This window comes from Macaca mulatta, chromosome 3 (assembly GCF_049350105.2).
Source record: "Macaca mulatta isolate MMU2019108-1 chromosome 3, T2T-MMU8v2.0, whole genome shotgun sequence".
Taxonomy (NCBI): Eukaryota; Metazoa; Chordata; class Mammalia; order Primates; family Cercopithecidae; genus Macaca; species Macaca mulatta.
Window position 1 is genome coordinate 46063982 of NC_133408.1, and position 24325 is coordinate 46088306.

The 24325-nt window shown below is 52.2% G+C and overlaps 1 protein-coding gene across 7 annotated transcripts; it reads right to left on the reverse strand.

The window, feature by feature from the left end:
• Nucleotides 1–222: 222 nt before the first annotated feature.
• TMEM130 (transmembrane protein 130) lies at nucleotides 223–24013 on the reverse strand. Of its 7 annotated transcripts, none has more exons than XM_015134355.3 (8): nucleotides 23793–24013; nucleotides 16399–16704; nucleotides 13225–13384; nucleotides 9396–9562; nucleotides 8606–8690; nucleotides 4834–5036; nucleotides 1969–2081; nucleotides 223–1594 (listed from the first exon to the last, which is right to left on the reverse strand). In XM_015134355.3, the coding sequence occupies exons 1-8, from the start codon at nucleotides 23902–23904 to the stop codon at nucleotides 1442–1444; spliced, it is 1299 nt and encodes a 432-aa protein (XP_014989841.1). In that variant the 5' UTR covers nucleotides 23905–24013; the 3' UTR covers nucleotides 223–1441. The 7 variants fall into 7 exon arrangements, with proteins under 7 accessions (XP_014989841.1, XP_014989840.1, XP_077852311.1 ...); XM_015134354.3 differs by having other exon boundaries at nucleotides 223–1630; XM_077996185.1 differs by having other exon boundaries at nucleotides 23782–24013.
• Between the last annotated feature and the right edge of the window lie 312 nt (nucleotides 24014–24325).

Genomic DNA, 24325 nt, shown 5'->3' on the forward strand with positions numbered 1-24325 from the left:
TCCCCCTCTGACTCTAGAATCCACCTGAGGTCTCAGACTGGGATGCATGTCCAAGTCACCCAGGGACAGCTCTCCCCACCTCCAGGGACCTGAACTGGCTCCCTTCCGTTGTCTTCACCACAGAGGACAAGTGGGATGTCCTGCTACGTCACAGCACTGCCGTTGCTGTCTGCAAGGCAAAAATGTCCATGCACAAAAGAGAGACTCCGGCCACACCGTCTATGCTTGGCTATATTCAGAGCACACAAGCTTTATTTAGCAACAATGGCAGTATTTCATGAGAATGAGCTGCACAATAGCGTAAATGCCATTTCCTGCACACAGCCTGGGAGCAGATGGTTACAGAGACAGAGCCCAGACCCTACAGTCCTCCCCTGCCCTTCCCGACTGGCTCCGGCTACTTCTGGCCTCATTATTGTCTCTCTCAACCACAGCCCAGGTTGCCGGGCCAGAGGGGAGAGTGCAGTCTGGTTCCGCTGCTCAGGCTCTGTCATCCTGCTTCTTCCTTCTCAAGGCCACCTCGGGAGCAGCTGGCCGGCAAGAATGCCCCCCTCACACACAGGGAACCCAAGTCCCTACTGACTCAACCTCTTCTACCACTGCAAGCCCTTTTCCTTGATGAAAGCTTTACATATGGGTTTTGATAAAATAAGGTGATATTTATAAAGCCCTCTGCACTCACTAAGAGTTAGTACTGCCCCCCATCCAGCCCCCTGCCAGCAAGCAGGGACTAGGGTGGCCTTATAAAAGGTGTGGGAACTGCAGAGACAAAGCACAAAGGGAGGGCCCGGCCCAGGACCTGTCGGGGCTGCTTGGAGGTCAAATTTCCTTTCAGCTCTAGTGCAGGCTACATCTCAGCAACCGACTTAACCGGATACAGAGCCGATCATCTGAAATCTCCATGTGACACGTGTGTTTCTATTTCTGTGTGTGTGTACATGCACACTTGTCTCTGTGAGTGTGCCCATCTATGTGTACAACCTTTAGTTATGGATTTTTAACCCTTTGTGACCTCCTTTCTAGCTCTCTGGCACAGGCAGAGCTGTCTGGGGGAGGAAACTGAGAACCCCCAATGGACAGCAGATGTGCCAATGTGAGAGGAATGGGCAATGGGCAGCCAGGCCCACCTGGGAGTGAACATGGAACACCCCAAGCATCAAAGTCCTGCATGAAGCCTCTTCAAAGGTAGGGGGTCGAGGGGGTGGTAATCGAGTGGGGCTTACATCAGTGGCTGGACTGTACAGGTGGGTGAATGGTTGGGGGCAGGGGTTACCGAGAGGGAGAGGCTTGTGGCAGTGGCTGAACTGTACAGATGGATGGATGATCCAGGCCAACAGCCCCACGCACATGAACCCCTCCTGGTCAGTGGTGCACACCACCCTGCCAGAAACTCCAAGTCAGCAGTCAGTTAACACTGAAATGGGGTGGGGAGGGGGAGTGCTCACACAGTGTAAGTTTTGACAGACTTATAGAGGGGTGGGAGCAGCCCATGGTTCTCGCGAACAATTTCCAGGTACTCAGATGGAGTCTCCAGCAAGAAGGGCCCACAGCACATCTGGCAGCAGCACCTGACCCCAGAGGGTGGCTCCGGGTTCTTGTCAGACATGGGGGAAAAGTCAAAATCAGCCACCTATGATGAACAAAATCCCACGGGTCAATCACCCACCCACCAGGAGCCCCATCAGGTGGCCTTATGAGCTCAGCTGCCTGGCAGCAGAGTGCACAGAAACACCTTTCTGGTACCACACAGATGCAAGAGATGGACATAGGAGATAAATCAGCTGGGACACAAACTTAGCAATTTTTCCTAGTTTACAGATGCCTCTTGGGCACATCACCCCAAGTCCCAGAGCCTCGCTGTAACATCAAGACTCCCTCAAGGCATCCTGGCCTGGCCCCCATACCCTCTCTAAAGATCCTCTCTAGGCAAGGCCCAGTAGTCCAGCCTCCACCCCACTGAGTACCCACCTCCACCATATCCTTTTGCTGAGTGGCATTCCGCAGGGTCATGTACATGATGAAGGCCAACATCACAGTGATAAGTGTAGCACATGGGAAAGCAAAGACAGCCGGCTGGATTCCTGGGAATGAAAGAGGTAACATTACAGGACTGGGTAGCTGGTGCTGCAGTGCTGGTTCTCAGGAAGCAAGCACAACAAACGAGGGAATGAATGGTCAAGTCCTACCAGTGATTTTTTTTACCCTCGTGTACATGCATCCCAACTGGGTAACCCCAATAGGTAAATCCAGGACTTCACAAAAAATAAACTGGGGTCTGGGTGGGGGGCTTTCAGCATACATCCACAAGTTACTTGATAGTAGCTTCCAAGAGTGGCAGCTAAATTCCTCACCGCTTGAGTGAGGGCTGGACTCAGTGACCAGCTCCTAGTGTACAGCAGATGAAAGGAGTGACAGTGCATGGCTCCTGAGTCTAAGCCATAAAGGACACCACAGCTCCTTCTTTGCTCTCTTGGGTGACACCCTTTTGGGAAGGGCAGCCCTGTTGTGAGGTCACCCAATTGGCATTGTGTCTCTGCTTCGGCTTCCTCCCTCTGGCAACTCCAGGCTCACCCACTAAACCTGTTGCAATGAAGTGGTATGATAGAAAGAGTCTAGTGTCTGAAGTTAAACAGTTGTGGGTTCAAATCCTAGCTCTGAACATGCTACCTCATGCTAATGTTGACCTGCAAGACTGCTAAGGAGATGCAACAAGAAGAGGGGTGTTGATGTGTGTGGCATGTGGTAGGTGATCAGGAAGTGTGGGTTCCCTCTCCCTTTTCCCTCACCCTCTGCCATGAGTGTCTGTTTCCCCAGGAAAAGTTGGCATTGATTACCTGTACTGCTGTCTTCTCTGCAGAATTCAGGGGGTTCCTGATTGGAACTTGGTCCCCAGAGGGTGCTGAGAGACGCAGGGCTCAAGTGACCTGACGATGCCCACAAAGTAAGCCAGGGCCCACTTGGACTGTAGCATTCTCTCAAGGGCCCAGAGTGGGACTGGGGAGACTGTAGAGGACAGTGACAGCTTCAGGTGCATCCATAGGACCAACCTTGAAGACAGGTGCAGCTGGCAGGGTTTGGCATGAGCTTGGGAGCACTGGGAAGAACTAACTCCTATCCCAGGACCAGAGTCTGAAAGCCTGGCTCAGGCTCAGGCTAACATCCAGTCTTGTTGCCTCCCTGTGCCTTAGTTTCCCCTTTTGTAGCATCAAAAGTAGGACTAGGTTGAGCATCTGAAAGACGGTGCCTTCAGGACCTGAGATCCTACTCTATGTAAGGACGTACTTATCTGGGGCTCCCAGAGTCCTCCATAAAAATGAACTGTAGAACCCAATGCTGTCATCAGCAAAGCCTATGACCGTAAGCCAGGGACTGGGCCTGGTGATGGTTTTGGAAGGGTATTTCAAGAAAGAAGGTTGGACATCCTTTTCTTCCATTCATTCATTCATTCATTCATTCATTCATTCATGGAGACAGGGTCTCACTCTGTTGCTCAGGCTGGAGTGCCGTGGTGCGATCTTGGCTCACTGCAGCCTCAACCTCCTGAACTCAAGTGATCCTACCACATCAGCTTCCCAAGTAGCACAGCAGAGACCTGCAGGCACACGCCATTCTCTCTCTCTCTCTCTCTGTATATATATATACACACACACACACACACACATATGTATATATATGCACATATATATACATATATATATATATGTTTTTTGAGATAAGAGCCTCTCTGTGGCCCAGGCTGGAGTGCAGCGGTACAATCTCAGCTCACTACAACCTCCACCTCCCAGGTTCAAGGGATTCTCATGCCTCCACCTCCTTCATAGCTGGGATTACAGACACACACCACCACACCCAGCTAATTTTTTGGTATTTTTTAGTAGAGATGGGGTTTCACCATGTTGGCCAGGCTGGTCTCGAACTCCTGACCTCAAATGATCCACCCACCTTGGCCTCTCAGAGTGCTGGGATTACAAGCACGAGCCACCGCACCTGTCCTATTTTTATATTTTTTGTAGAGACAGAGTTTTACCACATTGCCCAGGCTGGTCTCAGACCTCTGGGTTCAATCAATCCACCCACCTCAGTCTCCCAGAGTCCTGGGAGCCACCGTGCCTAGCCCAGGCATCCTTATTAATGATATGCAATGCCTTCTCCCTGGAAGACTCACTACCACACTGTGAGTTGAGTTACTGTTGGGGATGCTGGTTTTAGCGGTGGCAACTGCTGGGGCAGGCGTGATGGTGATGAGGGAGGGAACATTGCAATCATGGTGGCTCATTTGGTGCAAAAGTGTTTGTGCTGGGGACATGTGTGGTCTTGGAAATATGTGGGAGAAGACATTGGCATGGTTGCTTTTGGTCCACGAAGCTGGCATTGGGGCAGGTGGTAGCATGGGCTTATAGATGTGGGTAGGGGCAGGGGCCATTGAGGTGACTTGGTGAGAATGCTGATAGAGTCGTTAGTGGTGGCGCTGGTGGTCCTGGAAAAGTTGTCAGGAGAGCATATGGTAATGGTGGTGTCTGAGTTGGTTACAGTTGTTAGTGGTGCTAGTGTTGATGGTGGTGCTGGTAGAATCAATGGGTGCTGTACTGGGGTTGGCAGAGTTGGTTGCTGGTGGGATTGGAGAGTTTGGTGGTGGTGGTATTGGCAGTTGGCCAACGCTGATGTTGGCCATCACTGGAGTCAGTAGGGTTAATGATGGTGCTGATGCTGGTGGGCTTCGTTGCTGAGGACTTTGGTAAGGTTGGTTGGTAGGAGCGTATTGGTGGTGGTGGCAGGGTGGACAGGCTTGTGCTGCCCATGTGGCACTGGAGCAGAAGGCGAGGTGTCACTTACTGGAGGGCCACACCTGGATCCTGTGGTACTGATGCGTCTTGCTGATGACATTCTCGGCCCGAATGCTGAAACAGTAGTCCCCAGGGTCCCTGAAGGTGTGGGTCAGGTTGTACGCTGTGCTGGCCACGGACACAGGGTGGCACTCCCCTTCCTCCAGCGGGAGGCACTCAGGCTTGAGACGCCAGCACACGGTCAGAGGAGGGCTGCAGGGAAATGCGGGCGGTTTTTAAAAAAAGGCTCAGTAAAGCGTGTCAGCACAGACCAAGTCCAAGACAGGCCAGGTGGCCAGGAACTTCAGTGTCCTTTCCAGGACAGGACATCAAGCTGTCCTGGACTCAGCTTCATGCATTCCAGACCAGGGGACACTATGGTGCAAAAGAGATGGTCCCGGACCCCCAAGGGAATTCCAAGTGAATAAGGCAGAGATACACACAGACTGCTCACTGGAGGCAGGATGAGGGGTCCAACGGCACACATGGCGTACCACAGAAGCCCAGGGGAATAATAGGCACGTCCCATTTTTTGGTTTTTGTTTTCTATGAGACAGGGACTCACTTTGTCACCCAGGCTGAAGTGCCGTGGCTCAATCATAGCTCAGTGCAGCCTCCAACTCCTGAGCTCAAGCGATCTTCCTGCCTCAGCCTCCCGAGTAGCTGGGGCTACAGGCACCAGCCACCATGCCCAACTAAATTTTTTATTTTATTTTATTAGTTAATTTATTTATTTAGAGATGGAGTATCGCTCTGTTGCCCAGTCTGGAGTGCAATGTCGCGATCTTGGCTCACTGCACCTCCTGGGTTCAAGCCTCAGCTTCCCAAGTAACTGGGACTACAGGCGCGCACAACCATGCCTGGCTAATTTTTGTATTTTTAGTAGAGACGGGGTTTCACCATGTTGGCCAGGCTGGTCTCAAACTCCTGACCTCAGGTGATCTGCCCGCCTCAGCCTCCCAAAGTGCTGGGATTACAGGCGTGAGCCACCGTGCCTGGCCAATTTTTTAATTTTTTTATAGAGATGGGACTATATTGCCCAGGGTGGTCTCCAACTCCTAGCCTCAAGTATTCTCCTGCCTCAGCCTCTCAAAGTGCTGAGATTACAGGTGTGAGCCACTGCAACCAGCATGAGAGGGTTGTTTTTTTTGTTTGTTTTGTTTTCGTTTTTGTGTTTTGTTTTGTTTTGTTTTTGACAGTCTCACTCTGTCACCCAGGCTGGAGTACAGTGGTACGATCTCGGTTCACTGCAACCTTTGCCTCCTGAGTTCAAGTGATTCTTGCACCTCAGCCTCCCAAGTAGCATGCGCCACCACGTCTGGCTAATGTTTGTATTTTTTTGGTAGAGATAGGGTTTCACCATGTTGGCCAGGCTAATCTTGAACTCCTGACCTCAAGTGATCCACCCACCTCAGCCTCTGAAAGTGCTGGGATTGCAGACATGAGCTACCGTCCCTGACAATGAGAGCATTCTTAATGAGGTAGCCAGAGAAGGCTTCCTGGAGGAGGTGGCAGTTGAGCAGATCTGAAAGGATAAATGAACCTTTGATGCATGAGAAAGGATAAGGGCATTCCAAGTTATCCACATTCCACAAGCATAGGCTCAGAAGCTGGAAAATGCAGGTCCATCCAAGGAATGTGAAATGAACATTCCAATTCCACACAACCCCAGGTCCGCAGGAAAAGCCACGCACTCATGCCACCTCAAAGGTCAGGGCTGCTAAACCCACGGGGCTTCCCATTCTCCCCATGCTGAGCTCCTGCCTCCAACGCCCCGTGAAAACTACCTCCAACCCCTAAATTATTCATAGCTCATCTTCCTCTTCCCCTGGCCTCCATTGCTCACTCTCTGTCTGGCCTAGCATCCCTCTCATGTGTCTCCGTGTGGGGACAAGAGTCCTTCAAGGGCTGGCCAGGTACGGTTGCTCACGCCTGCTCCCAGTACTTCGGGAGGCCGAGGTGAGCGGATCACTTGAGGTCAGGAGTTTGAAAGCAACCTGGCCAACATGATGAAACCCTGTCTTTACAAAATATACAAAAAATTAGCCCGGCATGGTGGCATGCACCTGTAATCCCATCTACTCAGGAGGCGGAGGTTGCAGTGAGCTGAGATTGTGCCACTGCACTCCAGCCTGGGCAACAAAGCGAGACTCTGTCTGGAAAAAAAAAAAAAAAAAAAAAACAGTCCTTTAAGGCCTGGGCCCCGACCACTGATGTCTGCTGCTCTATCCATCCCAATGGCCCCAGGGAGGGGCACCCTTGTGGACAGAATGCACTCGGCATCTGTGTCTCCTCACTTACTGAACAGCCTGGTGCTGTGCTTGCCAGGAGCCTGGGCCAGGCTGCCTTGAGTAGACTGGCTGATGAGAATCCCCTGGGATGATCTGCTTCTGTGTCATGTGGGGTGCCCCACCCTGCACACAGAACCCTTGGAAGTAGTGGCTCTGTCTTGTCTACTCTGGTCTAGAAGCTTCCAGAAAAGCACCTGGTCCAAAGCAGATGCTCAATCAACTTCTGCTGGCTGGTGCAAGCTCCCCTGTGCAGGCTGGAGGGCAGAACAGGTTTGGTTTTTTGTTTTTTTGGGTTTTTTTTTGGACAGAGTCTCGCTCTGTTGCCCAGGCTGGCGTGCAATGGCAGGATCTCAGCTCACTGCAACCTCCATCTCCCAGGTTCAAGCAATTCCCCTGCCTCAGCCTCTCAAGTAGCTGGGATTACAGGCATGAGTCACAGCGCTCGGCCTCAGAAAAGGCTTTTGAAGTCAGGCATTCCAAGGGGCTTAGAAGAATAAGAAACATCTGGACATGTAATGGGAGAGAAGAGAACCCTGAAAGAACCACAGGACAAAGGCCTGGGGGCTGGAAAACAGGCCACGTTTTATACAGAGGGCTTCTCAACAGGAGGGTTCCCTCCCAACCTTTGTCTCCATGCCCACGGTGAATACAGCCCCAAAAGGCAGGTCCTCCCTCCCTGGGACCTCAAGAATTGAGCTGAGGGCTAGGTGTGGTGGCTCATGCCTGCAATCCCAGCACTTTGGGAGGCCAAGCTGGGAGGATCGCTTGAGCTCAGGAGACTGAGACCAGCCTGGGCAACTTAGGGAGACCCCAGCTCTACAAAAATTAAAAATTGGCCAGGCATGGTTGTGCCCACCTATAGTTTCAGCCACCCAGGAGGCTGAAGCAGGAGAATCATTTAAGCCTGGGAGGTCAAGGCTGCAGTGAGCTGTGACGGTGCCACTGCACTCCAACCTGAGTGACAGGGCGAAACTGTCTCTAAAAAATACAAATTAAAGGCTGGATGCAGTGGCTTATGCCTATAATCTCAGCACTTTAGGAGGCCAGGGCGGGTGGATTACTTGAGGTCAAGAGTTGGAGACCAGCCTGGGCAACATGGTGAAACCCCATCTCTACTAAAAATACAAAAATTAGCTGGGCATCATGGAGTGTGCCTGTAATCCCAGCTAGTCGGGAGGCTGAGGCAGGCAGGAGAATCGCTTGAACCAGGGAGGCAGAGGTTGCAGTGAGCCAAGATTGCGCCACTACACTCCAGCCTGGCGACAGAGTGGGAGACTCTGTCTCAAAAAAAAATTAAAAATAAAAATAAAATGAAGACTGGAATTGAGCCCATGCTTTCCCCATGGCCCAGCCTCAGGACAGAGTGGCACTGCCCTTCCACGAGGTCCCAGACGTGGGGACCGTCACAGAGTGAAACACACTTGGGGTCACCATGAAAGTGGATGTGCAGAGCCCATGGGGCGCCCACAGTGCACTCTGGAGTTCACTTACCTGCCCAGGAAGTTCAAGGTCACGGTCATCTTTTGGAAGGTCTGAATTAGGGTGGGCCCCAAGACTTGGATGCCTCTAAGGGTTTCTGTAAGGCCGAGAGAACCCCATTAGACCTGGTGGCTAAGGATTGCTGTCAAGGCTCCCAGGGCACAGGGTGGTGTGACCGCCACCCTGTCCTCCCCTCTGCCCTCTCCTAAGAGCAGGTCACAGGTCTGTGCGGGGTTCCTCTGGGCCCTGCCCTTCCCTGTCAGCAGCAGGTGCTGGAGCAGGCTCAGAGGGAGGAATTTGGAAAAGGCAGGCAAACACACGACTGTCCCACCCAATGCCAAGTCATCGTCCGTGTCATACAGGGCAGCACCATCCCATCAGCAAGAACCAAGACATCTTCTGCAGCTGCCCAAGGGCTCCATCTTGCCAAAGCCAGGGAGAGATGGAGACCATCCCACCCTGGGGTGAGCCTCGGTGGGAGGCCGATGGGGCCAGGGAACAGGGAATGGCATGGACTGGCCAGTTCACAGTAGACAGCTGATCACTGGCTCAGGCTCCGGGTGCTCAGGCTCAGGCTCAGGCGGCCCTGGGCACGAGGGCCGCTCAGCCACTGCACAGCCACATGATCCCATCCACGGCCTGCAGCGCCCTGTCTGAAACAGGGGTAATGATAGACACTCCTCAGAGGTCTGTGGGGCTCCAGGAGACAGGATGTGGGTCCAGCCCGGAGCCACTGTGATCTGTGCATATGCTGACCCCACTCTGGAACGCCCAGACCGCATCAGCCTGCCTGGACACCCACCCTGCAGCTTCAGCGAGGCAGAGAAGTCCCCGGTCTTCTGCATCACACCCTTTGTGGCATCCGGCTTCACCTCTTCCCACTCTGCCACCACTTTGAGCTTCACGGTGAAGGTCCCGATGATGGAATAGTTATAATAGACCACGGAGTCTTCAGTCACCATCTGGGTCCTGTTAGGAGACAGGGAGGAGAGAGGAGGAAGACAGCAGATGGTTACTTCTCCTTCCTGTAACTCAGAAGTGATTCATGGGATTGCCAGAGTCAGGGGAGGCTGTGCAGTGATACTCCCAGCTACCAGTGAGCACACCCGTCATCACAGGGCTCCAGGTCAGCTGACCCATTTCCCAGATGAGGAAACCGAGGCCAGAGAGGGCCTAAAATTCAGGAGAATTACAAATTTCTCACATTAGCCAAAGTTCAAGGGCTCAACAGCCCCATGTGGTAAAGACAGAAGAATTGTTTGTCAAAAATGTTTTGTTTTTGTTGTTTTTGGTTTTTGAGACAGGGTCTCACTCTGTCACCCAGTGGTATAATCATGGGTCACTGCAGCCTTGAATTCCTGGGCTTGAGCAATCTGCCCATGTCAGCCTCCCAAGTAGCAGGGATCACAGGCGCATACCACTGTGCCCGGCTAATATATGATTTTTTGTAGAGACAAGGTCTCACTATGTTGCCCAGGCTGGTCTTGAACTCCTGTGTTCAAGTGATCCTCTGACCTCAACCTCTCAAAGTGCTGGGATTACAGGCATGAGCCACTGTGCTAAGCCGAGGGTTCTGCTGGACAAAGCTGCCATCCAGATTTTTCAAGTAAATGATCTTTTCTGCAAATTGTCTGCTTTCCAATATTTATACTGTACTTTCTCTCTCTCTCTCTCTTTTTTTTTTTTTCCTTTTTAGAGATAAGGTTCTGCTCTGTTGCCCTGGCTGGAGTGCTGTGGTGCAATCAGATCACTGCAGTCTCTGAACTCCTAGGCTCAAGCAGTCCTCCCACCTCAGCCACCCGAGTAGCTGGGACTACAGGCACGTGCCACCATCCCTGGCTAATTTTTGTATTTTTTGTAGAGACGAGGTCTCCCTATGTTACCCACACTAGTCTCGAATTCCTGGGCTCAAGTTTTCCCCCACCGTCTTGGCCTCTCAAAGCACTGGAATGACAGGTATGAGCCACCATAGGCCTGCACTTATTTTCTTAACTTTACTGAGTCAGTTAGAACTTTCAGAATAATATTGAGGGACCCTGATAAGGAGCACCCTTGTCTTATTCCCGCATCTAGAGCCAGGTTCCCCCAGCATCTCAATGCAATGATTCCCCAAAGGTATTTGACCACAGGTCACTTTTGTCACCAAGAATTAGAGAATCCACATTCCACGTTTTGCCAGGCACGCTGGCTCAACCCCTGTAATACCAACACTGTGGGAAGGCAAGGTGGGAGGACTGCTTGAGCCCAGAAGTTCGAGACCAGCCTGGGCAACTTGGCAAAACCCCGTCTCTACAAAAAATACAAAAATTAGCCAGCCGTAATGTTACAGGCCTGTGGTCTCAGCTACTCAAGAGGCTGAGGTGGGAGGATCTCAAGGTCAGGAGGCAGAGGTTGCAGTGAGCCGTGATCACGCCACTGCACTCCAGCGTGGGCAACAGAGTGAGACTCCGTCTCAAAAACAAAAACAAAAACACGTCTTTTTTTTTTTTTCCCCCCCCGAGATAGAGCCTTGCTCTGTCACCTAGGCTGAAGGGCAATGGCATGATCTCAGTTCACTGCAACCTTCTCCTCCCTGGTTCAAACAATTCTCCTGCCTCAGCCTCCTGAGTAGCTGGGACTACACGCACACGCCACCATGCCCAGCTTTTTTTTTTTTTTTTTTCAGTAGAGACGGGATTTTGCCATGTTGGCCAGGCTGGTTTTGAACTCCTGACCTCAAGTGATCTGTTCACCTTAGCCTCCCAAAGTGCTGGGATTATAGAAGTGAGCCACTGAGCCCGGCCATAAACAAAAACATATTCTAAGTTCTCTACTCAGTATAATGTTAGTTGTTAGTTCCAGCAACTTCTTTTTCTAGTTTATTGATATTACATTGAATGTTCATTTCTGTTCATACTAACACTTTTTTGGCATCTAAAGAGATGATCTGGCCGGGCACGGTGGCTCCCATCTATCATGCCAGTGCTTTAGGAGGCTGAGGTGGGAGGATGGCTCGAGACTAGGAGTTCAAGACCAGCCTGGGCAACAAGCGAGACCCCATCTCCAAAAAACATTAAAAAAAAAGTCATGTGTGGTGGTACACGCCTGTGGTCCCAGCTACTCGAGAGGTCAAGGCAAGAGGATTCCTTGAGCACAAGAGATTGAGGTGGCAGTGAGTCAGGTTTGTGCCACTGCACTCTAGCCTCGGTGACAGAGCAAGACCCTGTCTCTAAAAAAGCGGGGGAGGGAAACCAAGCACAGTGGCTCACACCTGTAATCCCAATGCCTTGGGAAGCTGAGATGGGAGGATCTCTTGAGCCCAGGAGTTCAAGACCAGCCTGTGCAACATAGTAAGACCCTGTCTCTACAAAAAAGTTTTAAAATTAGCAGGGCGTAGTGGTGCATGCCTGTAATCCCAGCCACTCAGGAGGCAGAGGTGGGATGATTGCTTGAGGCTGGGAGGTCAAGGTGGCAGTGATCTATAATCACACCACTGTACTCTAGCCTGAGTGTTTGACCACAGGTTGCTTTTGTCATCAAGAGTTAGAAATCCACATTCTGAGTTTTGCTGGGCACAGTGGCTCACCCCTGTAATCCCAACACTTTGGGAGGAAGGAAGGAAGGAAAGAAAGGAAGGACGGGGGGAGGGAAGGGAGGGAGTAGGGCCAAGCACTGTGGCTCCCACCTGTAATCCCAGCACTTAGGAAGGCAGAGGCGGGAGGATCACTTGAGCCCAGGAGTTCAAGACCAGCCTGGGCAACATAGCAAGACCCTGTTCTCCTCCACAAAAAAGGGGAAAAAAGACAAAAAGTTAAAAGGGAGGAATAAAGAGAAATGAAGCTAGAGCACCCGGGTTCTACCTCGTATCTAGCACGGCTGGGTACCCTTCAAAGTCAAATGGGAAAAAGTCCTATGCACCTTGACCTTCCTTAAATGGCTGTTTTGGGCACCAATGGCCTCCTTTATCAGGTGAAGACACCACAAAGGCAGGGCTAGTGACTGATTCACCAGTGTTCCCCAGGATCCCCAAGCGTGGCAGAGAGGAGGTGCTTGAAAGATGTTTGAAGGGAGACAGAGTGAGCAGGGAAAGGTGAGGAGCTTCAGGTGGGTCCAGTGGCTCACACCTGTAATCCTAGCACTTTGGGAGGCTGAGGTGGGAGGATCACTTGAGGTCAGGAGTTCGAGACCAGTTTGGCCGACATGGTGAAGCCCCATCTCTACTAAAATAATAATAATAATAATAATAATAAATAAATAAATAAGCTGGGCATTGTGGCTCACACCTGTAATCCCAGCATGAGGCCAAGACAGGCAGATCACTTGAGGCCAGGAGTTCGAGACTAGCCTGGCCAACATGGTAAAACCCCATCTCTACTAAAAAAAAAAAAAATTAGCCAGGTGTGGTGGTGCAAGCCTGTATTTCCAGCTACTGGGGAGACTGAGGCAGGAGAATCACTTCAACCCAGGAGGCAGTGGTTGCAGTGAGCCAAGATGGCATTACTGCACTCCAGCCTAGATGACAGAGCAAGACTGCATCTCAAAAAAAAAAAAATTAAAAATAAAAGTGGGGAGATTCAGAGTACCCTGCACAGTGCATGAGACGGTGGGGCACCAGTGACAGCTGTAGGGCCTGCAGAGGGGTAGGGACCTACCCGTCCCCAAAGTCCCAGCTGTAGAGAAACACGGCGGTCTTGAGGAAGTTGCTCGGGTCGTGGAGAAGGAAGGAGACTTTCAGGACTGTCTTAGTGAGATAGGAGCTGGGCCAGGGCAAGGAGGTGTTCTGGGTGACAACGAGGTCCCCAACGAGGAACTCTGAGAGAAAGAGAGAGAGACACGGGAGGATGAGTCTTGGAGATTCAGGGATCAGGGAACCAGATAGAGACCTCGTGGGCAGCTGTCAAAGCCACTGCTTCCCTGGCCGGACCTTCTGGCTTTCAGAGCTAGGCAGGGAGAGGGGACCCCCCCCCTTCCCCAAAGACCCCTGAACACAGAGGCCTCCATACCCTCCCCCTGCTGCAAGAACACTGCTGAACACCAGAGGACTTTGTCACATTCACTGTTTTCTCTCCTGTCCCCTCTCACCAGGACCCTGAACTTTCTGGCACAAAAGATGGCCAAGGTCAGAAGAAAATGCATGGGCAGGCGCCATGGCTCACGCCTGTAATCCCAGCACTTTGGGAGGTCAAGGCAGGTGGATCACAAGGTGGGGAATTCAAGACCAGCCTGGCCAAGATGGTGAAACCCCGTCTCTACTAAAAATACAAAAATTAGCTGAGTGTGGTGGCACACACCTGTAGTCACAGCTACTTGGGAGGCTGAGGGAGGAGAATCGCTTGAACCCAGGAGGCGGAGCTTGCAGTGAGCCAAGATCGCGCCACTGCACTCCAGCCTGGGTGACAGAGCAAGACTCCATCTCAGAAAAAAAAAAGAAAAAAGAAGGAAATGCATAAGCTTTGAAAGGAACTTTTGGGAAATATTTCAGAATGTCAGGTGACCCTAGAAAAATTAGCAGTTCCGGCCGGGCGCGGTGGCTCAAGCCTGTAATCCCAGCACTTTGGGAGGCCGAGGCGGGCGGATCACAAGGTCAGGAGATCGAGACCACAGTGAAACCCCGTCTCTACTAAAAATACAAAAAATTAGCCGGGCGCGGTGGCGGGCGCCTGTAGTCCTAGCTACTCAGGAGGCTGAGGCAGGAGAATGGCGTGAACCCAGGAGGCGGAGCTTGCAGTGAGCCGAGATCGCACCACTGCACTCCAGCCTGGGCAACAGCGTGAGACTCCGTCTCAAAAAAAAAAAAAAAAAGACAAAAAAAAAAAAAAAAGAAAAATTAGCAGTTCCAATGGCCGGGCACGGTGGCTCACGCCTGTAATCCCAGCACTCTGGGAGGCGGGCGGATCATGAGGTCAGGAGATCAAGACCATCCTAACACGGCGAAACCCCATCTCTACTAAAATACAAAAACAAAATTAGCCGGGCATGGTGGCGGGCACCTGCAGTCCCAGCTACTTGAGAGGCTGAGGCAGGAGAATGGCGTGAACCTGGGAGGCAGAGCTTGCAGTGAGCCAAGATCACACCACTGCACTCCAGCTTGGGTGACAGAGCAAGACTCTGTCTCAAAAAAAAAAAAAAAAAAAAAAAAAACAGAAAAAAGGAAAAATTAGCAGTTCCACTGATCACAGCTCCACATGCTGGGACCACTGTCCTGTGTCTACTTCTCTAAAAAGAAAAAAAAACTGGTGAGGCGCGGTGGCTCACACCTGTAATTCCAGCACTTTGGGAGACCGAGGTGAGCAGATCACTTGAGGCCAGGAGTTCGAGACCAGCCTGGCCAACATGGCAAAACCCTGTCTCTACTAAAAATACAAAAATTAGCTGGGCATGATGGCCAGCACCTGTAGTCCCAGCTACTCCGGAGGCCGAGGCATGAGAATTGTTTGAACGGGGAGGTGGAGGTTGCAGTGAGCCAAGATCACACCACCACTCCAGCCTGGGCAACAGAGGGAGACTATCTCAAAAATAATAATAATAATAACAAATTAATTAAAATTAGTAAAAGTGGAAAGGGAGGCATGTTCAATAGAGCTCATTTGGAAAATGTTCAAACATAAAATAAGAAAAGAAGCTAACTACCATTCAACTCTACCACTGTTGCCATTTTGAAGTGTGACAAAGTATTTGCTCGTGTGTTTAATATACACATATATTAAATACAGATTATTGGGTTAGTTAGACAATTCTGTGCTTTGCTTTTTTAATATGTAATTTTACATGCATGTGTGTTTACCCATGGCATTACAAACTCATTGTAAGGGTCACTGTTAATAGTGGTATAAATGATTTCATTATATTTAGCCGGTATCCTCACGGTTGCTCACTTAGCTTGTTTATCTCTTCTTTTGCTATTATAAACGCTACTGCAATGAACATCTTCATGCATAAGGCATGACCCAAATGCAGGTTTATTTCCTGAAGATAAATTCATTATTAGACTGTAAAGTCCAAAGGGGCATCTTCTCTTGGAATGTGAGAGAGAGACAGACAAAGAAACATAGAGACAAAGATAAAGAGACAGACAGAGACAAAGAGACAGAGACAGAAAGAGAGACAGAGAGAGACAAAGACAGAGAACAGAAAGAGAGCGACAGAAAGAGAGAGAGAAGAGACAGAGAGACAGGCAGAGATAGAGAGAACAGAGAGAGACAGAGACAGACAGAAAAGAAAGGTGAGAAAGAGGGGAGAAAGAACCAGTGAATGACCGCAAGGCTACAATAATTTTTTTTTTTTTTTAAGACGCAATCTCACTCTGTCCCCCAGGCTGGAGTGCAGTGGCACGTTCTTGGCTCACTGCAACCTCTGCCCCTCAGGTTCAAGCAATTCTGCTTCAGCCTCCTATATAGCTGGGATTATAGGTGCCCATCACCATGCCCCACTAATTTTTGTATTTTTAGTAGAGACAGGGTTTCGTCATGCTGGCCAGGATGGTCTCAAACTCCTGATCTCAGGCGATCCACCTGCCTCGACCTCCCGAAGTGCTGGGAGCCACCGCGCCCAGCCGAGACTACAATAATTTCTAACCATCAGTACCTATTGACCAGCTGCTCTCCACAGGATTGTATTAATGTATACCCCCAGCAGCAAGAGGCGTCCATTTTAGCACAATACCTGCTGGGGGGAATCACTGCAATTTTCAGATCCTTTCTAACTCGGCTGACCCAGGGAAGGAACCCATGGGCCTAATCTGCATTGATCTGATTCCTAGTGAAGCTGGATGTTTTTCTCTGCACCAAGGGTTTGAAGGCAAACTAACAAACAGGAGCAACCCTCACCTGTGATGGGGAGGACCACGAAGCCCCTGGCCACGGGCTGGCACATCCAGCAGTCAGCGGCAGTGACCCAGACGGAGACCGGGAATTCCCCGGGCACGTGGCCAACCACATGGATGGTGGAGCTGAGACCCTTCTCCGTCTTGCCAGTGAGCACCAGCGGGGTGTGGATCCAGTGGAAGCGGTAGAGGTGGGCGTCGGCGGGCAGGGCCAGGCTGCTGTTGTCCTTGGCCACCAGGCTGGCCGAGATGGTCACCTCCGCTCCCGTGGTGGCAGGGCCATCGGTGGTGAGATTGAGTTCATACAGGCCTAGGAGCCCAGAAACAATGACTGTGTTTCAGGAGGGTATGTGGCAAGGAGCCCCACAGCCACCTCTGGGCTGGCATCAACTATTCTATTTCCCAGGTGGAGAAACTGAGGCTCAGGCAGCTCAAGTGACTTGCCCAAGGGTCACTCAGCCAATTCAACATCAAACTGAGGTTCAAACCTGGGTCCCACTGACTCCAAATAACAGTCTTTTCAATGTTATTTCCCCTTCCTTCCTTCCTTCCTTCCTTCCTTCCTTCCTTCCTTCCTTCCTTCCCTCCCTCCCTCTTCTCTCTCTCCCTCCCTCCCTCCTTCCTTCATCCCTCCCTCCCTCTCTCCCTTTCTTTTCTTCCTTCCTTCCTTTCTGTTTTTCTTTCTTTCCTTTCTTTCCTTCCTCCCTTCCTTCCTTCCCTCCCTCCTCTCATTCCCTTCCTTTCCTTCCTCCCTCCCTGTCTCCCTCCTTTCTTTTCTTCCTTCTTTCCTTTCTTTCTTTTTCTTTCTTTCCTTCCTTCCCTCTCTCTTTCTTTCCTTCTTTCTTTCTTTTTCCTTCCTTCCTTCCTTTTCTTTCTTTCTTTTCTCCCTTTCTTCCTCCCCTCTCTCTCTCTTTTCCTTCCTTTCTCTGGATCTCACTCTGTCACCCAGACTGGAATACAATCATCACAGTTCACTGCAGCCTCCACCTTCCAGAATCAAGTGATCCTCCTGCCTCAGCCTCCCAAATAGCTGAAACCGCAGGCACACACCACCACACCCAGCTAATTTTTTATTTTATTTTTTGTAGAGATGGGGGTCTATGTTGCCCAGGCTGCCCAAATTATATTTTCTTTTCATGCCAGCCAGGCAGGGCCTTGGTTAGTGGCTACTCTTCTGGGCAGGCCACAAAGAGAGCATTTCTACCGTTCCCCAGAATCCTTGTGGTTTTGTTTTGAGACAAGGTCTCCCTCTGTCATCCAGGCTGGGGTGCAGTGGCATGATCATAGCTCACTGCAGCCTCAAACTCCTGGGCTCAAGTGATTCTCCCACCTCAGCCTCCCGAGTAGCTGGGACTTGTAGGTCCAAGTCACCATGCCTGGCTGATTTTTTCATTTTTTTTTTTTTTGTAGAGACGGGATCTCACTATGTTGCCCAGGCTGGTCTCAAACTCCTGGCTTCAACCACTCCTTCTGCCTTGGCCTCCCAAAGTGCTGGGATTACAGGCATGAGCCAGCAAGCTCAACCACATTGCCCAAGATCTACTGGACAGTGCTGATCTTATGCCTCTGGATTCCTCCTCTCCTCACTCCTCCCTCTCTGTCAGGGTTAAAGGATCCAGCTGTCGGCCAGGCACCATGGCTCACACCTATAATCCCAGCACTTTGGGAGGCTGAGGTAAGCTGATTACTTGAACTCAGGAGTTCGAGACCAGCCTGGCCAACATGGTGAAACCCCGTCTCCACTAAAAATACAAAAAATTAGCGGGGCGTGGTGGTGCATGACTGTAATCCAATCTACTCAGGAGGCTGAGGCAAGGGAATCGCTGGAACCCAGAGGCAGAGATTGCAATGAGCCGAGATCGAGCCACTGCACTCCAGCCTGGGCGACAGAGTGAGACTCCGTCTCAAAAACAAAAGAAAACAAATGATAAAAACACTTCCCTGTACCTCTCACCCCCTCAGCTCTCTCCCAACAGCCTGAGTCCACTGTTGTCACAACTCCACGTGGGAACGAAGGTTTCTTTACCTCTCCTACTACGCTTCAAAATCCTTTACAGCAGGGGTCATCGCCACCGTCCCTGTGACCAGCACAACGCTTGGCACATAGCAGGTGTTTGGTACTGCTGTTGCCAAGAGGCACCTGGAGAGCAGGTGCAGCAGAGGGACCAGCCCACCTGGCCCGGCCCCGGGAGACCGTTCACCCGGGCAGCACTGACTGAGTCCCTTCCGTGGACCCCATCCCTACTGTGTTGGGAGGACCCAGAAATGCAGAACACGCCCCTCCCCCAAGGGACCTCACAGGAGACCTGCTGGGCTTTCAACAGGAAAGGCTGGCCAGGCGCAGTGGCTCACACCTGTAATTCCAGCACTTTGGAAGGCCGAGTTGGGCGGATCACCTGAGGTGGGGAGTTGGAGACCAGCCTGACCAACATGGAGAAACCCCTGTTTCTACTAAAAATACAAAATTAGCCAGGCGTGGTGGCATGCGCCTGTAATCCCAGCTACTCGGGAGACTGAGGGAGGAGAATCGCTTGAACCCAGAAGGCAGAGGTTGCAGTGAGTCAAGATCGTGCCACTGCACTCCAGCCTGGGCGACAAGAGTGAAACTCTGTCTCAAAAACATTTTTTAAAAAAGGCCAATTATTTTACCTTGTGGTTTTCAACTATTTCAACTATTTTACCTTGTTGTTTCTCTTTCACAAATTTTCTTTAGAACCCTTACCCTCTCTCTGCCACGCTATTATGAAGGGGGAGGGGGATGAAAACTGTTGGATAATATTCAACCCCCTTAGCTGCCCACGTCCCACGTGTCCCTCGACAAGTCTCCAATCTGGGTCCTTTTACAGTTCCCAAAATGTGACCGAAAGGTGGGTGCTGGCCTTCTGGCAACGGGGATGTGGGGAAAGTAGATGCACGACCGGGTGGGCACAAGGTCCCCCCACAAGTCTCCTCAGGAAACTGTCAGCTCCGGGTCCATTTTAGGAAATCACTTCCAGAAGAAATAGCACCCTGGTCTCCCGGGCTCTAAAATCGCATCTTGGTCAGGCACGGTGGCTCATGCCTATAATCCCAGCACTTTGGAAGGCCGAGGTGGGCGGATCACCTGAGGTCAGGAGTTCGAGATGAGCCTGGCCAACATGGTGAAACCCCGTCTCTACTAAAAATACAAAATTAGCCAGGCATGGTGGCAAGCGCCTGTAATCCCAGCTACTTGGGAGGCTGAGGCGGGAGAATCACTTGAACCCAGGAGATGGCAGTTGCCATGAGCCAAGATTGCGCCACCACACTCTAGCCTGGCCAAAAAGAGCAAACTTCATCTCAAATAAATAAATAATAAATCAAATAAAATCACATGTTTCCAAAGCCAGTACCAACAGGGTGGAAAACCCCTCTAGATGAGGTGGCATTTTAAAGTAAAAAGGCTTCCTATCCTGTGCTCCTTGGGGGCTGGGGGTTGTGGCTCGATGACTGATCCTGATACATCCCCACCTCCCTGCCTCGTCCTCCCCTCCCTTCGCAGGTGCATAGTCCCCAGAGATCTGACGGATGCGCGGGTCACCCTCGCACAGTTTCCAGGGCAGGGCTAGCCCGGAAAGTAGAAGCAGGAATCGAGGGTGCAAGGGGCACCCCCTCCAGTGCTCAGGCAACTCTGAGATTATTTTTTTCAGCTGCATCTCATTCATTTCGAAGCAACATCACCTGTCCCCGTGGGGGACTCCGACTCCAGCTTTCCTCAGGACCACATCACACCTTCACTGCTTTGGCCCACATTACACATTTCCCTTTCTTTCAGGGCAATTTCTTAAATTATAAAGGCATTTGAGGCCGGGCCTAGCCAGCTCACACCTGTAATCCCAGCTCTTTGAGGCCAGAGGGTCACTTGAGCCCAGGAGTTTGAGATCAGCCTGAGCAACACAGTGATACCCAGTCTCTACAAAAAATAATTTAAAAAATTAGCCGGGCATGGTAGCGTGCACCTGTTGCCCCAGCTACTTGGAAGGCTGAGGCAGGAGGATCTCTTGAGCCCAGGAGTTCCAGGTTGCAGTGAGCTATGATGGCACCCCTGCACTTCAGCCTGGGCAACGAAGTGAGAGACTCTGTCTAAAAAAAATAAATAAATAAAAATCAAGTCATTTAAGTCAAGATGCTGAGAGCTGGTCACTTCTGAGAGAATGCTGGCATTGAAAAGGGGACCTGCAGTGTCTTAACCCCAAAGAAGGAATTCCAGGTGCTGTTGTGGGAGCTTTTTCACGCAAATACAGTGTGTATATCACATTGAGGGACTTGAAGCCCGTGTGGGCTACTGCTGCTGCCTGAGGCCACCCAACCAGTCTGTACCACCCTGGTTAGGCTCTGCTCTCCCTCCCCTTTGACTGGGAGGCAGCATTTGACCAGGCTGTGGACAGAGAGGTGCATGGATGAGAGACCACCTCCTCCCTTATCCCCCTAACTCCTGGCACCCTCCTCTCCTTCCCATCCCCTACCCACCACCCCAGCCCAGGAGCGTGGGCCTGAGCGAGGCTGGCAGGTGGCAGGGACATTCGGCTGCATGCTAATGGCCAAACAGCATCTGCAGTGAGACAGGCGCATGTCATCACGCAGATCGGTTGCCAGGGGAATGGATCAGGAGGGCAGCCGGCTGGGACAGGGAGGGGGGATTGGGGGGGCAGGGAGGGGCTGTGTCTGCTGCAGACGTTACTGCAGACACTGGCCCAGCTCATGGGAGCCCGCCCCCCTGCTCCACCACCACCTGCCGGCTCCAAGGACACTTTTTTCTCAGTCTATTTTTTCAAAATCAGTTTTGTCACAGCCCCTGGGTGATGCTGCCCCTGTTCCTCAGGGGTCTCAGGGATTGCCAGGACATCCAGGGTGGAAATGGACCAGGAAGCCTTTGCCAAATGTGGCCGAAGGAACCAATCACAGGGCCTGCTGCTCTACCCATCAAATTCATCTTTCCAGGCCGGCACGGTGGCTCATGCCTGTCATCCCAGCATTTTGGGAGGCTGAGGCGGGTGGATCACCTGAGGTCAGAGGTTCGAGACCAGCCTGGCCAACATGGCGAAACCCCACCTCTACTAAAAATACAAAAATTAGACAGGTGTGGTGGCAGGCGCCCGTAATCCCAGCTACTTGGGAGGGTGAGGCAGGAGAATTGCTCGAACCCAGAAGGTGGAGGTTGCAGTGAGCCAAGATTGTGCCACTGCACTCCAGCCTGGGTGACAGAGCAAGACTCCATCTCAAACAAACAAAAAATTCATCTTTCCATGTTTGGGAGTCCAGGTGACATGACCTTGGGGTATGGAGCAGCCAAGGCAGAGGTTTAGGGGACTCCACGGGCCCCCCAAGTCACCCAGAGCTGAAGAGGCAAAAGCAAAAAGAGATGGGGCAACCACCCCGAAGCTTGGCTCATGGAAGAAACACCTACCTTTTCCAACAACACAGCATGTGTGGCCCTGAACATTCTAGAAAATGGCTACCTCAGTCCTTTCACACAGAATATGCAGACTACCCAAAACACTAAAGTCTGGGTAACACAAGCCGGAATTAATGAATAGTCCAGTACATGGACTTCTGATTTACAAATCCCTGATTCATGCAGACTCCCGAAAGGGGAAGGGTAGAAAAGTCTACCCCACGAGTGAGGGAGAAGATATATTTCCCAACTCCACTCCCAGCCACTGTGATTTTGACCACATCGAGGGTGCAATTGGCTAGAATGGGAATCACACATGATTTCCAAATAATTCACTTTTGTTATTTTCTTTTATTCTTTTTCTTTTGCAATTGAGGACACATTGAAAATCTCTAGACACAAATAAACCTGATGGACAAGAGATCCCTTTTCTGTATTTCCAGGAGGAAATAGGTGATCTTGTCCAAACGCAATGCCCATAAAATTCATCTAATTCATCCCTGAGTTGCAGGTTTTCTTTTACCTCGTGGTTTTTCTTTCACAAATTTTCATTAGATCCCTTGCTCTCTCTCTCTACTGCTCCTTTATGAGGGGGGAGGGGGATGAAAAGCGTTGGATGGTATTCAACCCCCTTAGCTGCCCACGTCCCACCTGTCCCTCGACAAGTCTTCAATCTGGGTCCTTTGATGGTTCCCAAAATGTAGCAGAGAGGTGGGTGCTGGCCTTCTGGCGGTGAGGAAGTGGGGGCAGTAGACACACGACCCTGCCCCCCCACACACACACCCCGCCCACACACACACCCCAGCAACCTGTCAGCTCCGGGTCCATTTTGGATATCACCACCAGAGACGAAATGGCAGCCTGGCCTCCTGGGCTCCAAAATCGCATCTCCCCAAAGCCAGCACCAACGGGGTGAAAAACCCCTCTAGATGAGGCGACATTTTAAGGCAAAAACATTGCCCACCTTGTGCTCCCTGGGGGCCTGGGGGATTGTGGTGCGATGATGGACCCTGGCGCATCCCCACCTCCCTGCCTCATCCTCCCCTCCCTTAGCGGGTGCATGGTCCCCAGACATCGACGAATGCGCCGGCCACCCCCGCGCAGTTTCCAGGGCAGGGCCAGCCTGGGGTAGGGGGGTGGAAGCAGGAATCCAGGGAGTGCGGGGAGCCCCCTGCAGTGCCCAGACGACTTTGGGAGAAAAGGGTGAAAGGAGAGGGGAGAGGGCGCTGCAGTGGCCTCAGCCGAGGAGGGAGATGCGCTCAGGGCGCACGGTGCCACCTCCGCAATCCCGGATCCCGGGCCCACCCGCCCGCGGAGACGGTTCCAGGCTCCGGGCGGGCTGCCCAGCGCCTTACCTGCGGCCACCCCTGCCGGGGCCCAGGGCAGGAGGCAGGAGAGCCATAGGATGCGGCCGAGGCGCGACCACACTGCCCGGGCCATGGCGGGGCCCGGAGCGGGAGAAACGTGGGGCGGACGCGGAGGGAATGCAGCTCGAGCTGGAGAACGGCGGCGGCCGCTCAGCGTGGCGCGCAGCGCGGGCGGTGCGGGGAGGTGCGGGCGCCGTGCTCGCTCGTCCTCGCCGGGGGATGCTCTGTCGCTGCGCGCCGCCGCCGCCCACAGCCCGCTGCGCGACCCCGGCCCACGTCAGCCTCGGCGCGCGCCCTCCTCCTCCTCCTGCCGCCCCTTGCTCCCGCGTCCCTCTCCACCGCCGCGTCCCTCTCCACCGCCGCGTCCTCCCTCCCGGCGTCTCTCCCCACGGCCGCGCCCCCTGCCCTCCAGGAGTCCAGATCGCCCCTCCCAGTTTGCCTCCCCTCTAGGGGTTCCCGAGCTCCCTTCCTGCGCCCTGGCTCCTCCCCGCACCGCCACCCTCCAACCCAAATCCACCCCCGGCCGCATCCTTCCCCTCCACTACCCGAGTCCACGCCCCCCGCACCTGCATTTTTCCCTTCCCCCGTGCCCCTCCATGTCCGATACCGCCCACTGACTCAGCGTCCCCAGGGGTGTGAGCTGCGCTGCAAGCCGCCTGCAGGTCCCTTGGGGCTCTCCTCCAGGTGCCTTCTCTCTGCACGCTCGTGGCTCCGAGATGCTGCTCCTCATTCAGGAACTGTTGAGTGCTAAGGTGTGCCAGGCGCTGGGCGAAAGGCCTGGAAAGGGCGAAAGACCTCGAAATTCCCCTTGCTGTTGCTACTGCTGCTTCTCTTCTTTTCTTTTTTTTTTTTTTTTTTTTTTTTTTTTTTATCTTGAGACAGTCTTGCTCTGTCCCAGGGTGGCGCTATCTCAGCTCACTGTAACTTCCGCCTCCCGGGTTCAAGGGATTTTCATGTCTCAGCCTCCTGAGTAAGCTGGGATTACAGGTGCCCGCCACCAGGCCTGGCTAATTTTTGTGTTTTTAGTAGAGACGGGGTTTCACCATGTTGGCCAGGTTGGTCTCCAACTCCTGGCCTCAAACGATCGTCTCGCCTCAGCCTCCCAAAATGCTGGAATTACAGGTGTAAGCCACTGTGCCCAGTCTCTTGCC